Source organism: Xyrauchen texanus, chromosome 16 (assembly GCF_025860055.1).
Source record: "Xyrauchen texanus isolate HMW12.3.18 chromosome 16, RBS_HiC_50CHRs, whole genome shotgun sequence".
Classification (NCBI taxonomy): domain Eukaryota; kingdom Metazoa; phylum Chordata; class Actinopteri; order Cypriniformes; family Catostomidae; genus Xyrauchen; species Xyrauchen texanus.
The window spans coordinates 43,288,008-43,304,755 of NC_068291.1; the positions used below are offsets into that span (position 1 = coordinate 43,288,008).

Consider the following 16,748-nt stretch of genomic DNA (forward strand, 5'->3'; position numbering starts at 1 on the left):
CTAGTGAAAAAAGAAATCCTACAATCTAAAGTTGGGTTCACTTCACACTGTACAATTGAGGCCACGATTTTGCCATCCTAGACACATTTCGGGAAATTGCAAAATTCCCGAATTTCTCGTTCTCAGAATCGTCATTCTTTGCCCAGTTAATCGCCTTTACGATTTCTGCCATTGCAAGATAAAACGTCCAGTCACATGACATAATTTAATATATGCGTGAAATCGGAATTTCACAAAAACCATTCGCGAATAAAGCAGCATTTCCATCGCATCTGTTTAAGACAAAAATAATCATTTCAGGGAAATCTGTGCAAAATAGAGATGAAAATGAAAGTTGAAGCAACTGTGGCTCTTTTATTAAATGGTATGATTTAACTGGGGTTTTACAAAAATCGAGAAATCTGCCAAACTTGCCGCAAATTTGCCACTCAATATTTTCACATGCAAACGAGCTTTGCAGTAAATTCTTCAAATGTCGCCAAAGGTTTGCCGGAGGTTCACCACTGACGGTGAAGAGCTGCAAACTTCTGGCAAACGTTTGCGGCGAATCACAAGCTCATTTGCATGTGTAAATAACGAGTGGGGAATTTGCACCAATTTTGCGGAACATTTGTCCGAACTCCAGGAGCGCGTTTGACAAAACGCTCGAATGAACTTCATGTTTGCTAAAGTTCACAAAAAAATAGAAATGACAATAAAAGTTGAAGCCACTGTGGCTCTTTTATTAAATGAATTACCTGGGGTTAGAGCTCATGTTTGCTAGTATACATTTCAAAACAGAAATGAAAATGAAAGTCGAAGCCAGTGACTCTTTAGTTAAATGTAATGAATTACTTGGGCTTCGAGCTCAAAGACAAAACGCTCTGATTAACTTCATGTTTACCAGCATTCAGCAGCTGATGCCTCATGTCTGGAAATGAAAGCATGTCAGTTCTGGGAGGTAATGGTAGCCAATCATTTTGATGGCAGGTTATGTTTAAAATATGCAAAGCAACATTTCAGATGCTATGCCATGATATGGTTTGCTCAATTTGCAGCGGTTCTGAGCTTGAATTTCAGATCTCTCTCTGAATGTTGAGATGCGAGTGGATTTTCAGTGGCTTAGAGCTGTGCATTAAATGCATATCTCAAATCAAAAGACTTTGGCTTAACTTGCTGACACACAGCAGGGCAGCAACTTCCCTCGAGTCTTAGTGTCACAGTGCGTCATCCTATTAATGTGATGGCTCGGTGTGTTCATTTGCTCTGTGAGCAGATCGCGTCAGACGTCTACCTGACCTTTGCTCTCTGATTTGAATTAGAAAGTGACTGTTGACTTAGCGGAATATAACAGGGCTGTTCGTCGATTTGATGGTGAGCTATTTTCACTCCGTCAGGTTGTGTGAGCACTACAGTGTTAACTAGCAGCATGCTGCTTTAGAAATGTTCCATGAAGGTAAAGTGTGCAAAATGGCCACTCCATTGACCCCTACAGCTTCTTCAATGGGCTGTAAAAACATACTTGAATGGTTAATGAGGCTTCTACATTTTCAGGAGAAACACTTGTTGCTTTATCGTGTTGCATAAGTAAAAAATAACTTTAAAAGCATGTCATCAAGTCACCTGTGTTCTGATACAGTATTTATGCACTTATGCAAAGAGCTTTACACTGTGTCTCGATCACACACACACACACACATTCACACACCAATGACGGCAGAGCTGCTTGCCCAATGACTGGGAGCAACTTGGGGTTCAGTGTCTTGCCCAAGGACACTTTGGCATGTGGAGTCATGTGGGCATGTGGAGTCAACCGCCAACCCTGCGATTAATGGCCGACCTGCTCTACCACTTGAGCCACAGCCGCCCGTCTACCAACAATGTACAAAAGTGTATGTACATGCATAACAGAAGATGTGTCATTTTTGTCATTTTGTGGTGCAAATAATGCTGATGGAAGTGATACATTTTCATCCCCAGCTCACTTTCAAGTGTCCTAAGTAACAAAAGTGATGCTCACATCAGCACAAAAATAAACTCACAGTGTTGCTCGAGTTCCCGTTCAAATGCAAACCGCTGTCGAAAAGCGGCGACGATGCCCTGCTGCTGTGATTGCTGGATGGTCCAGGCGAACCTGAGAAAATATTAGAGTTTATTAAATATTCTATTTACAGCAGTGCTCATTCTGTCAACTTCACGACGTGTATTAGTTTGGCAAGCCACTTTCTAGGTTGTCGTGATGCCATGAACACCAAAGTCACGAGATATAATGAGGAAGGTGAGCTGTAAGAATGTGGGAAATATGTGAGATGAAGGACAGAGGCAATGTTACATTTATATATAGGAAAAACAGAATGCAGAAAGTGCATGTCATGTAAGGGCATAGAAAATGTGCTACTCTGAAAGTCTTCTTTTAATGCCATGCAGCACAGGATACTCTCGTACAGAGGTGTTTAATTCTGTCTCTAGAGATCTGCCTTCCTGCAGAGTTATACTGCCTTCAACACTGCAAAAACAGAAATAAGTATGGTCTGAGTTCAGTCTGATTATAAATTGACTATTTTACTCAATAATTCGGTGTGCTACGTATTTTTATGCTTACCACGTAATTAGCTTAGCAACATGCTAACATCAAAACAGTGGTGTATCTAGGCATAGGCAATACAGGTAATCGTCTACAGTGGTAGATCATTGGTTTGTTCATCTAAATGCGCTTGAGTCCAAACGTAGAATTCAATGCGTCTTCTTTTTTAAGCTAAATATTTAGGTAGTTGCAGCTGTTTATCACTGTGTTTTCGACTTAGTTATTATAAACGTTTTTGGTAGCACTATTATTACACTTTATTATGCTCCACATTTAAAGGACAGATTTTGCTCTTATAGAAAGAAATTGCCACTTTTATTCACCAAAGTGGCATTCAACTGATCACAATGTATAGTCAGGACATTAATAATGTGAAAAATTACTATTACAATAAAAAAAAACGAATTAAACTACTTCATAGTTTAATATTCATAGATGTGACTGTCTTGTCGGGCACTTCTCATGCACCTTACAGTCTCTCTGATCCCACAAAAGCTCAATGGGGTGAAGATCCGTAACACTCTTTTCCAATTATCTGTTGTCCAATGTCTGTGTTTCTTTGCCCACTCGAACCTTTTCTTTCTGTTTTTCTGTTTCAAAAGTGTCTTTTTCTTTGCAATTCTTCCCATAAGTCCTCCTGAGTCTTCTCTTTACTGTTGTACATGAAACTGGTGTTGAGCGGGTAGAATTCAATGAAGCTGTCAGCGGAGGACATGTGAGGCGTCTATTTCTCAAACTAGAGACTCCTGATGTACTTATCCTCTTGTTTAGTTGTACATCTGGTCTTCCACATCTCTTTCTGTCCTTGTTAGAGACAGTTGTGCTTTGTCTTTGAAGACTGTAGTTACACCTTTGTATGAAATCTGCAGTTTTCTGTCAATTTCAAGCATTGTATCACCTTCATTCCTCAAAACAATGATTGACTGATGAGTTTCTAGAGAAAGCCGTTTCTTTTTTGGCCATTTTTGACCTAATATTGACCTTAAGACATGCCAGCCTTTTGCATACTGTGCCAACTCAAAAACAAACACAAAGATAACGTTCAGCTTCATTTAATGAACCAAATATCTTTCAAATGTTTTTAATATAATGGCAAGTGATTGTCTAGTACCAAATGATCAATTTATCATGATTACTCAAGGATAAGGTGTTGGAGTGATGCTGCTGTCTAGATTTGATCAAAAATGACTTTTTTCAAATAGTGATGGTGCTGTTTTATACATCAGTAATGTCCTGACTATACTTTGTGATCAGTTGAATGCCACTTAAAGTACCAATTTCCTTCCAAAACAGCAAAATCTGTACATTATTCCCAACTTTTGGCTGCCAGTGTGTGTACTCTATACTAAAGTATACAACAACTAAAGTAATTACTAAGTACTAACCCTAAACTTAACCTATAATATTAGTCAGTGCTTTCTTGGGTGGGTACACTGTAAGTATACTGAACGTACACGTAATTTAAAATAAAGTGCAACCAGTTATGGTTATTATTATTATTATTATTATTATTATTTAGAATAAATTAATGTTTTCACTATAATATGCTTTATTTAGTATGGATTTATTTGTTGATTACTAAGTTGCCATCCTATTTCTTTAAAGTCGCCCTTTGAGATTGAGATTGTTTTTGTGCCACATAAATTCTGTAAGATTCATAGATTACATTAAGACCCCAATATAATTTGATAGTGATTTGATTGTTTTTGAAAAAACATTGACTTCCTTTAATAGCTTAAATATAGTTAGCGGCTTTTTATTAGTTACGACTTTTTTTAAGGGGGGTGGGGGATGGCTCTTGTCTGATCTGGCCGAGGGCACAATATGAGTCAGGACTGCCACTGCGTCCAATTCTACTGGAATCAATTGTCAAATTTCCCATGTTTGGAAGCGTAAAGCTAATGTTTATGAAGAGCGTTCCAAATCAGTTACTTTTAAGGTTTCATTTAAGAAGGCTGCTGTATATGTGGGCACTATACAACAAGACAGCTCAGTAGGTTTTGGAATAGATATCAAAAGTGAAGTAGTATTGGGCAAACCTACCTAATGGGAGTTTCAAAAAGGCTGGCGCTTCCTTGAGGTAGCGTACAGTGATGGTAACTTCCTCGCCAGCCGTTCGCAAAAGATGAACCTGCATAGCAAATCATACAGTAGGACAAAGAGACTTTTGACATTGGCGTCAGAAGATATGCTTGAAGAAAAACACATTTAAATGACTGTTTCACACTTGAATTAAATGAAGTCTATGTTATCAGCATCTCTCAGGGGATACAGGAGTTCAAGAGTTTCTTCTTAAATTATTACAGAAGAGTCACGGGACCTCGCTGCTGGAGCGTTAGACTATCATATGCTTTGTTCAGGTTCACTAACTGCCAATTAGACAAGCAATTACCTTATCAGTGTCTCATATCTTCAGATTTCCAAAAGCTTAGAAATATCAGCATCCAACAAACATCTCATCTCTTTCCTAAATTGCAGACACTGACGGTTTGACCTCACAACCTACTTCGGTGTGTCGATTTTGTTTTTCAAAATGGACAGATTTTGTCCTTTCGGTACAAGGTGAGACATGAAGTCTTTTGAATTAAATTAAAGTTTTAGTATAATTAGTATAATTATAAGCTTTTCTAAAGCAGCACATAACATGCGTTGTCACGTGGCACCTTTTACTTTTCTCAGCAACGTTCATCAAACGTCAAGTAAGGGGTTGGATTGGAGGTGCCGTATTTTAAGATGATAGTATAAATGCACAGAGTACTGATTGCCATCCCAAATTAAAAATATTAGTGGTGGTCAGGTGGGGCTGCTCAATAAATCAAATTTTGCAATGATAAGTTCAATATTAACTTGCGCTATCATTTTAGTGCATTAATCCATAAAGTTTATAAAGATGCAGAGAGCAAAAAATAATAGGTATGCTTCTAATATGTGTTTGATCCTATGACGACACAACATACAGCTCATCAAAATGAGTCGTTTGCATTTTGAACTAATATATGATATTTTCTGCACACAATGTATAGCATACATTTAGCCAAAACAGGTTTCATTTTTGCATATTGGAAAAGAACATTGGGGTTTATTCAATGCAGTATGTAGAGTGGAGGAGGGCGGGGCCAGGCTGGAACAACCCACGACCGGTCCCCAATCAGCCTGATGGGGGCGCGCGAGGGATAAAGGCGGCCGGTGACGACAGTTCGAGAGAGAGAGAGAATTACAGGCAGCTGCTCTGCGTGTTTATGTTTGTGTGTTTTCCGTTCAGTTTATTATTAAACTATTATTTATACTGTCAAGCCGGTTCTCGCCTCCTCCTTTCCATTGAACTGCTTTACATTGGTGCCAAAACCCGGGAAGGAGGAGGGATGCCCGTCGCGGTGTCCTCGACACTGTCGTCAACCCAGGGGAGCGCCGCTGCCATCCGCCTGGGGACCGAGTAGCCTGACCGCCTGGATGTGGTGAACGGCCGCCGTCCGCAAGGCGAGTGGGGACTGGACTCCCCGACCACCTGGAGCGAAGGAGCCGCTGCCACAGACCCCCCGGAAACACCGAGGGGTCGAGAGGACCATCGTCCCCTCCTCCCCGACTGCCTGGAGCGGTAGGGCCGCTGCCAGGGGCAGAGGAGAGTCCCCACGGAGGGATAATGGTGGTCGGTGACGAGGGTTCGAGAGAAAGAGAGAGAGAGAGAATGACAGGCAGCTGCTCTGTGTGTTTATATTTGCGTGTTTTTCGTTCACTTTATTATTAAAACTATTATTTATATTGTCAAGCCGGTTCTCGCCTCCTCCTTTCCATTGACTTCTTTACACAGTATAATGCATCTTTACAAAATGTCACTTGATGTCCGTTGGATATATTGTTTTCTAACTATTTAATGGTATTTTGATCCATTATTCTGATGTTTATCAAATTGCATATTTCTGTTGCATTATCAAATAAGTTTGTCACACTCCGCATATTCCCTTCATATCGCGCAGCCCAGTTCCAAACCTGTTAAATCTTCGATAATTATACAAATAAGCAGCTTAACCTTTAATATGGTGGGGAAGATAAATAGTAATTGAGATTTGTTGTATGAGGAAATACTTTTATTATGCCTGTATTTCCAGATTTACTTCTTAATATCAACATTTTGAATAATATCCTCCTTGCAATATGTCCCAACCAACTTTCAAAGCAAATCTTCGCCCTTGTCTCTTACATAGCATTAATTAATCAAGTCAGCTGATTACCAGATCCACTGAACAGCTGCTATGAGAAAGAAAACCTGACCGAGAGAGAAAAGGAGTCCTCTCATTGATGAATGTACTCACTAATCAATCAGTTATAGTCCAAACTCAGCAGGCAAAAAGAAACATTTGTCACTGATATAAAAGGATTATGAGATTCTGTCGCACCTTTGATTAATCCTGCATCAGTGTCATTTCAACACTGCCGGCAGGGAAAATAAAACAGCACATCGAATACTCACTACTTCCTCGTGTGTACACGTCTCCACGTTTATTCCATTGACCTGAATAAAGAAAATATTTCCCGTTAAACCTCATGTTACTAAAAGAACAGCAAATTGCTCATACTGCATGCTTTCATTTAAAGGAGACCTATTATGCCCCTTTTTACAAGATATAATATAAGTCTCAGGTGTCCCCAGAATGTGTCTGTGAAGTTTCAGCTCAAAATACCCCCCGGATCATTTATTACACCATGTTATGCCTCTTTTTGGGTGGAATCAAAAACACACTGATTTCGTGTGTGTCTCTTTAAATGCAAATGAGCTGCTGCTCCCGCCCCCTTTCTGGAAGAGGTCTGATCCTTTACAGCTTGTGCTTCGGATACTAAAGCAACAACAAATCAGCGTAAATACCGGAGTTCAGGCAGGGCTGGACTGGGAAGAGGAATCGGCTCGGGATTTTACATAGCAACTGGCCCAAAAGTTGAGTGGGGGGGTGTTCGCTGTCCTTTTCTGCATATCGCGGCGCCGTTTTGTGGTCCGTTCTGCATAATGCGCCGGCTCATTTCAGCTTATCGTGGCTCATTCGGCCCGTTTTGTGGCCGACCCACTGGCTCGCTCGGTTCTCCCGATGGCCATTCCGCCACTGATCGGCCCCAAAGTGAGTCGGCCCACCGGGAAAATGCCCGGTATGCCAGATTAACAGTCCAGCCCTGAGTTCAGCCATATACAGCTAATGACGCTTACAAAGCTGAGACATTATTCTTGTCACTGTATCTGCTACAGCACAGAAAAAAATGGTGAACTGTGTGTAGATCACTCAGGGGAGGAGCTATGATAATAAGGTGGAGTCCGTCACCAGTCGTGGGCGGGGCTTGCTCTAACGTGACATCACTTTAGAGCAGAAATGAAAACAGTCCATTTTGACACACTGTTTATGACGAATAGAAATATAAGAAAGACTTTTAACATTGTAGGGTGGTTGTGTACACACACTGCCGACTCACATTTATGTACAAACACCATGTAAACGTGAATTTTGCACAATAGGTCCCCTTTAAACGAATACTAATTTCACCCAAAATTAAAATGTTGACATCATTTACTTGTATATTCTGAGACTTCTGAATCCATACGATAACTTTGGTTGAAGTCGACATTCACTGGAAATCTTCGACTCGGTCACGTGACCTCGCCGTGCAGAAAATAATGCATAATGCTCAGTTTTAAGAGATCATATGTTAAGTATACCAAACAATATTAAGCCAGAAATTAATGCTAATTAATATTGGCTTCACAATGCTTTAATAAATTAACCTACTCATATTATAAATTTGTTTTGCATATGTTTCAATTATAATACATTATGTTTACTGCAAACACGGTAATCACCTGATAAAACTTCTTTAGTAACAATTTAGTAAAAGCAATAATAATCATAAGTTCAATAAACTTATAATACCATCTAATAACAGCAAAACAACCCAATCACTTGAATGGGGGGTCAAGTTTTTACAACGTATAGGTACCATCTTATTAAAACCAACAATAATGAGTATTTTAATAAACTTAAATAACACCTAATTAATGCAAATTAAACCTATAACTTGAATATGTAAACAAAAAAATTATATGTACAATTTTCATCAGGGTGACCAGTTATTTTGAATAGGAGATTGTAGTAACTAATTAGTAACTACTTAATTGATTAGTAAAACCAATACTAATTAGCCTTAATAACTGGCTTAATATTGTTTAGTAAACTTTATATATGATATTTATATAGGTATATGAAACAGCATTAATTGCATTACATTCTGCACAAAAGGAGAGACATTATACAAGTTGTAAAGTATGGCTAAAATAGCGTTAATCTACGGTCAGTTAATTGCTAATTACTGTCTTATGCATGCTTAACTAGTGCATTATTTTGGATAATTTAAACTATTTCTCGCTTGCTTTATTGACGTTCCTCTGATTCATACTAAGAGATAAAGGTAAAACCATCAGTCACTAAAACATGTACGCTTGCCGAACTCCCCCCCCCAACCCCCCCCCCACCACCGAGGCCAGCGCCAACAATGAGAGCGTGCATAAAGCCAGAAACACTAACCTGCAACACGGCGTCGCCGATAAACAGCATGCCCGTCTGATCGGCTGCAGACCCGGCCCGAGAGGTCAGGGGTTAATGGAGAGATTGGGATATAATTACTCATTTAATAGTGGCTTATGCGATGTCACAGCAATCAGGATTTGCGTCTGATGAATCCTTCAGTATAGCATTAGCGTTAGCAAAGACATGAGGCGCTTTGGGGTGAATTTCACACAAATATGGGGTTTAGTTCAATTCATTCTGACAATTAAAAAAAAAAACGTCTTAAGCTTTCTGAAGTCAAGAAACTCCAAGAGAGGATATATTTCTGGACTAAAAATCTCAAATCTAAAAAGTTAATAATAACTAATACAATGTAAAACCTCCCTGGGTTTAAAAACCCGTCTTGGGTTATTTTACTTATAATTAGCTACAATAAAAAATTAATAAAGTCACATAAGACACACATGGCATGTTGAAACATAAGCTTTGATTGTACTAGTTCAATATTTCTTTTATAACCTCAAATAATCACATTGTGTTTATTTTTAAACATATTTAAATGGTTCATAAACTATCACTCAATTAATCTCTACCCAAAAAACACAGAACGTTCCCATAAACGTTAGCATGTGGTTCCTGTTTGATTATTTTCTGGGGAACCTATTACAAACATTCTGGGAACGTTTTTTTTTTTTTTAGGTTTTTCTTTCTATAACTATAAACGAATGTTCCCTAAACGTAGCAGGGAGGTTTTTATGTGACAACCTAATAAGAAACTATACATAATGTTCTCTAATGGATATTTTTACATTTTTATTTCTATAACCATAATCTAACCATAATCTAACCTTCCTAGAATATTGCAGGGAAGTTTTGTTTTTGTGTGACAATCTAATAAGTAACATATTTTAATGATCAGAATCATCATTAAACACTAGACAGTGTTGAAATCATTGGATATTTAGGAATAATTTACTTTAATATCTATATTAATTTTTATTCAGTTTAATGCTCAGTTTTCAATATTGTGGTACAATGATTATTTGGGTTGCAGGATACCACAGTATAGAGGTTAGAAGAACGTTAGGGGAGCGTTAGGAGAATATAATAGGAACGAACTTTACTAACGGGTTAATTATTACATTTAAACGCATCCTACATAATATCTACGACAAAAATGTAATATTACAATCTGTACAGATAATGAAGCTAATGAACCTGCACCGGTCAGAATGCAGAATACGTTATCTTAACGTGATATCCTGAACTGTTGACATCTTTAATATGTTTAATAAATATTGAAATAATTGTACGCTAACATTTTTGTAAGACTTAAATATACAATTAAAATCAAACAAACCATATGTTCAAATATTTTATTTATTTTTAAATTAATGAAACAAACATATTTAAGTTGTATTTAGCTTTTTAAACATTTTCAAAAAGATGAAATGTGTACATTTTACATTTTGTAAACAGTTTACAAATATTTTAATATATTTGAGTATAGTTTAGTCTCTTACAGTTTGATATATATATATATATATTATTATTATTATTATTATTTTTTCATTTTGCACATTATCGTCAACCACACAATTCAGTTTGATGAAATTCGTAAATCTTAAAAAAAAATGTATAATAATAATACTTTTTATACTGTAGATAGTTTAAAAATGTCTGAATATTTGAATACTTGATTAAAGTTTTTTCTGTTACATTTTAATGCTTGTTTTTGCACATTTATATCAACTACAATATATATAAATATATATATTTTTTATACAATTTTATGCAATTTTAGTCTGTGTAAAATTGCTTAAAATGAATGAATACGACGATGAAACACTGACTAAATGTAAAACACATTTTCATCAAAAGACAAAAAAAAATACATGTAAAATGAACACTGATGGTGCAGGACGACCTAAGTTTAACACTCAAGGTTAGTGAAGTATGAGCAACAGCAAGCAGCACTAAACATAAAGAGTTTATATTTATATCGTTTTCTGCTCTGACTACGGCCAGTTTACAGTAAATGGGAGACCTACTTACCTACTTGATCTTTGAAAATCTTAGAGATGACCACAGGCACTTTGTGTTCCGCTCCGCCCTGGAAAAAATGAAGAGCCGTGAAGGTAATTGACTACCATATCTTACATCTGTTAACTACATTTCCAAACTCCAAATCTATTGCCTCATCAAAGATTCTTTTGCATCAAGTAATGAATCTTGATCGTTCTCTTTAAACTTTAAAAGACTACTTTTGTGCAATGATGATCTCTCCTGTAGAGATGTGCGTGCAATACCAGAGCATGTTCTTTAGTCACTTAACATATTAAAATAAACCTACTTTGATGCTCAGACCGAGACCTCCAGTCCCCTGCCGTCGAAGTACAACAGTTCTGTGCTTTAAAAAGTGGGAATTTAGTTGGTAAAATATTCATGGCATTAATTACATTCAATTATTTAGAAAGACATGGACATTTAACAGTTTATCAGTAAAATGAAAATAAATAAATATAATAGCTTATAAATGTATCTTATAATTAGTAAAACCTTTAAATGGGAACAATCCATTGGTTCTCAACTAGTTTTGCTTCAAGACCTGGATTTTACATTGGATGTTGAGTGACAACCAAACAGTAACTTTTACACACACACACACACACACACACACACACACACACACACACACACACACACACACACACACACACACACACACACGCAACCGCCATTCGCCATTAAGTGGCGGTGACGTCACCACGACGCTTGTGCCAGGCTATGTGCACGTTAAGGCCACGTGAAGTGTCGAACGCCCGCTGGCAGGAGGTCATGGGAGAGATCCAATAGGTGACACGGGTCGACTGACTGAGATGACTGGCTGATGCACCTCCTGTGCCCCTACTGTGCCAACTTGCTGTGCTTTAGCCACCCGGCGCTCTGCTCGTTGTTGTGAGCGTCGCTCCTCTGCCCTCCGTTGTTGTTGGAGGGCGACTGCCTCCAACTGGCCAGTAGAGTCCTTCACAAGATCTTGACACTGCTTGTACCAGTCATCGGCAAGTCCACTCAGCTCCACATCCTCCTGTACCAAACCACTCCATCTCTTCTCCAGCCCGTGCCGCGCCTGCTTAGCCCCCTCTATCCGGCCGAACAAAAGCGGTTTAGGAATGCGGTGGCCGGGCATGAGGGCTACATGACCCAGCCAACGCAGCCTCGCCTGCCGGAGGAGCTCACCGATGGGACTTTGTCCACATCTTTCAAAGATTTGTGAGCTCCTCACACAATCCAGCCTGGTTAAACCCAGGATGGATCTTAGGCAGGCCAGCCTAAATGTTTCTAACCGGCGAAGATGTTCCATTAGGGGGGGGTCCACGTTTCGCAAGCATAGAGAAGGGAGGGAATGACCGTGGCCGAGAATACCTGAAGCTTTGTGCGGAGTGACAAACAGGGTAGCTTCCACACAGCGTTACGCAACCCACGCACACACACACACACACACACACACACACACACACACACACACACACACACACACACACACCCTTTTAGCCATCTTGGCTGTAAGGCCACTTCTAGTGAGAGTAGCTATAGTACTAAATCATCTCCATTTATAGACAGTTTGTCTAACTGTGGACAGATGAATATCTAACGGCCACTTCTAGTGAGAGTAGCTATAGTACTAAATCATCTCCATTTATAGACAGTTTGTCTAACTGTGGACAGATGAATATCTAACGGACACTTCTAGAGAGAGTACCTATAGTACTAAATCATCTCCATTTATAGACAGTTTGTCTAACTGTGGACAGATGAATATCTAACGGCCACTTCTAGAGAGAGTACCTATAGTACTAAATCATCTCCATTTATAGACAGTTTGTCTAACTGTGGACAGATGAATATCTAACGGCCACTTCTAGAGAGAGTACCTATAGTACTAAATCATCTCCATTTATAGACAGTTTGTCTAACTGTGGACAGATGAATATCTAACGGCCACTTCTAGAGAGAGTACCTATAGTACTAAATCATCTCCATGTATAGACAGTTTGTCTAACTGTGGACAGATGAATATCTAACGGCCACTTCTAGTGAGAGTAGCTATAGTACTAAATTATCTCCATTTACAGACAGTTTGTCTCACTGTGGACAGATGAATATCTAACGGCCACTTCTAGTGAGAGTACCTATAGTACTAAATCATCTCCATTTATAGACAGTTTGTCTAACTGTGGACAGATGAATATCTAATGGCCACTTCTAGTGAGAGTAGCTATAGTACTAAATTATCTCCATTTATAGACAGTTTGTCTAACTGTGAACGGATGAATATCTAATGGCCACTTCTAGTGAGAGTAGCTATAGTACTAAATTATCTCCATTTACAGACAGTTTGTCTCACTGTGGACAGATGAATATCTAACGGCCACTTCTAGTGAGAGTACCTATAGTACTAAATCATCTCCATTTATAGACAGTTTGTCTAACTGTGGACAGATGAATATCTAATGGCCACTTCTAGTGAGAGTAGCTATAGTACTAAATTATCTCCATTTATAGACAGTTTGTCTAACTGTGAACGGATGAATATCTAATGGCCACTTCTAGTGAGAGTAGCTATAGTACTAAATTATCTCCATTTATAGACAGTTTGTCTAACTGTGGACAGATGAATATCTAACGGCCACTTCTAGAGAGAGTACCTATAGTACTAAATCATCTCCATTTATAGACAGTTTGTCTAACTGTGGACAGATGAATATCTAACGGCCACTTCTAGAGAGAGTACCTATAGTACTAAATCATCTCCATGTATAGACAGTTTGTCTAACTGTGGACAGATGAATATCTAACGGCCACTTCTAGTGAGAGTAGCTATAGTACTAAATTATCTCCATTTACAGACAGTTTGTCTCACTGTGGACAGATGAATATCTAACGGCCACTTCTAGTGAGAGTACCTATAGTACTAAATCATCTCCATTTATAGACAGTTTGTCTAACTGTGGACAGATGAATATCTAACGGCCACTTCTAGAGAGAGTACCTATAGTACTAAATCATCTCCATTTATAGACAGTTTGTCTAACTGTGGACAGATGAATATCTAACGGCCACTTCTAGTGAGAGTAGCTATAGTACTAAATCATCTCCATGTATAGACAGTTTGTCTAACTGTGGACAGATGAATATCTAACGGCCACTTCTAGTGAGAGTAGCTATAGTACTAAATTATCTCCATTTATAGACAGTTTGTCTAACTGTGGACAGATGAATATCTAACGGCCACTTCTAGTGAGAGTAGCTATAGTACTAAATCATCTCCATGTATAGACAGTTTGTCTAACTGTGGACAGATGAATATCTAACGGCCACTTCTAGTGAGAGTACCTATAGTACTAAATCATCTCCATTTATAGACAGTTTGTCTAACTGTGGACAGATGAATATCTAACGGCCACTTCTAGTGAGAGTAGCTATAGTACTAAATCATCTCCATGTATAGACAGTTTGTCTAACTGTGGACAGATGAATATCTAACGGCCACTTCTAGTGAGAGTACCTATAGTACTAAATCATCTCCATGTATAGACAGTTTGTCTAACTGTGGACAGATGAATATCTAACGGCCACTTCTAGTGAGAGTAGCTATAGTACTAAATTATCTCCATTTACAGACAGTTTGTCTCACTGTGGACAGATGAATATCTAACGGCCACTTCTAGAGAGAGTACCTATAGTACTAAATCATCTCCATTTATAGACAGTTTGTCTCACTGTGGACAGATGAATATCTAACGGCCACTTCTAGAGAGAGTACCTATAGTACTAAATCATCTCCATTTATAGACAGTTTGTCTAACTGTGGAAAGATGAACATCAAAGCTCTTTGAAATAACTTTGGTTGCTTTGCATAAAGCTGGAATGGGTTACATTCTTGATCCAAGGTCTTCTGAAAACTTCTGAAACGGTCCACGTCAGCAGATGCTTTTTTTTCAGATGCTGATATTTTAGTGCGTTTTATAAGTCAAACAAGCTCTAACCCTCATCTACAATCTTGTTTCATTAAGTGGATGCCTGTTTTGCAAACTCCTGACTTTATTTAGCTTTTTTTTTAATCATATTTAGCCTAGGGATTCAATTACTTTTTCCACAGCACTGTTAATGTTTAATGGGATGTGTTCAGTAAAGACATGAAGGATTAGAATTGTATGTGTGTTGTTAGCTTAAGCATATTGTGTTTGTCTATACTTGTGACTTTAATGAAAATAAGATCTAATTTTATGAGCAATTAATGCAGAAAACCAGCTGATTCCAAGGGGTTCACATACTTTTTCCACTACATTGTGTAGTTTGTTCATGGTTTTCAAAGATGAGTTTATGTCACAAAATCTCTCCATGTTGACATCTGCCTAATTTGAGGAGCTTCTACCAAGAGACATGCGCCAAAATACTGTAGAGTTTGATTGGACTCAACAAATGATATGGGAAACAGTTTTACCACCTTTTAAAAGTTGATTAGCCTATTTGTGTCTTTATTGTAATTATGCACAATAAAATAGTTGCATGCTTTTTATTATTTTGATTTAGCATTGCTTTTTTGTGAAGCCACTCACCCGTTGAGAACCACTGGTATTGTATAGAAACATTAAACCAAATGAATGTTATATTTTGTGTTATGTAATATACTGATCTTGGCATACAGTATATTTGGTTCTCCATCATGAATTGTACAGTGAAGTGTTTCAATGACTTTCAGCATCAGAGTTGTGAAAATAGGCCAAAGCTCTGCTGGCACCTTTGACGTAATATATGAATGATGATGTGTCGCATGCTTGCAAACAATGAACTGTAACGTGCTCCTTGACAGGTGAGTCAAATTTGATGAAAAATTGTATTGTATTGGACTGTTCACGGATCTCTATAATCAATCACTAACAGAACACGCCCACCTGGTTTGTGACGTCCAATGATGAACGAATGAGAAACATATGACTTAAAAAAACAATGCAATTAAATCCTGTGTGTGTTTGTGTAAGAATCATGACTGAGTTGGAGGTAAAGCATCAGTACTTACATTTAAGTGGGAGACGCTGCCGTTAATGCAAACCACGTCCTGTTTTTGTATGATTAACAACTCTTTCGTCAACTTCAAACGAACGTCATAGGTGTTACTAGTGTGTTCATCATACAAAAGTGCAAGTCCGTTTTTTGTCTGTTGAGAAAAAACAAAGATACATTTTGTAAGCACATGTCAAAATATTTACGTTCACATAAATATTTTGTATGTTCACACCCTCATTTGTTCCAAACCCAAAAAGAAGTTTACCATTTTTGCGCTCTTTCCCATTCACTGCAAATGTATAGTGACAAGGGGCTCCAAAAAACACAATGAAAGCACAATATAAGTATCATAAAATGAGTCAAAAAATAATCTACCTATCTCTCAAATCTCACTTAAACTTGGCGTGCTACAAGACTATCAAGAACCAAAGCCCTTTAATGTCATTACATTTATGAATTTGGCAGATGCTTTTATCCAAAGTGACTTACAGTGCACTTATTACAGGGACAATCCCCCCGGAGCAACCTGGAGTTAAGTGCCTTGCTCAATGACACAATGGTGGTGGCTGTGG

At 38.2% G+C, this 16,748-nt stretch overlaps 1 protein-coding gene across 1 annotated transcript in view; it reads right to left on the reverse strand.

Annotated features, from left to right (window-relative positions):
* Positions 1-16,748, reverse strand: part of sntg2 (syntrophin, gamma 2) — an 87,108-nt gene that overhangs the window by 53,723 nt on the left and 16,637 nt on the right. Inside the window, 7 exon segments of the mRNA XM_052146199.1 lie at positions 2,022-2,113; positions 4,607-4,694; positions 7,032-7,073; positions 9,124-9,167; positions 11,161-11,218; positions 11,459-11,515; positions 16,190-16,327. Coding sequence (XP_052002159.1) covers positions 2,022-2,113; positions 4,607-4,694; positions 7,032-7,073; positions 9,124-9,167; positions 11,161-11,218; positions 11,459-11,515; positions 16,190-16,327 — 519 coding nt within the window.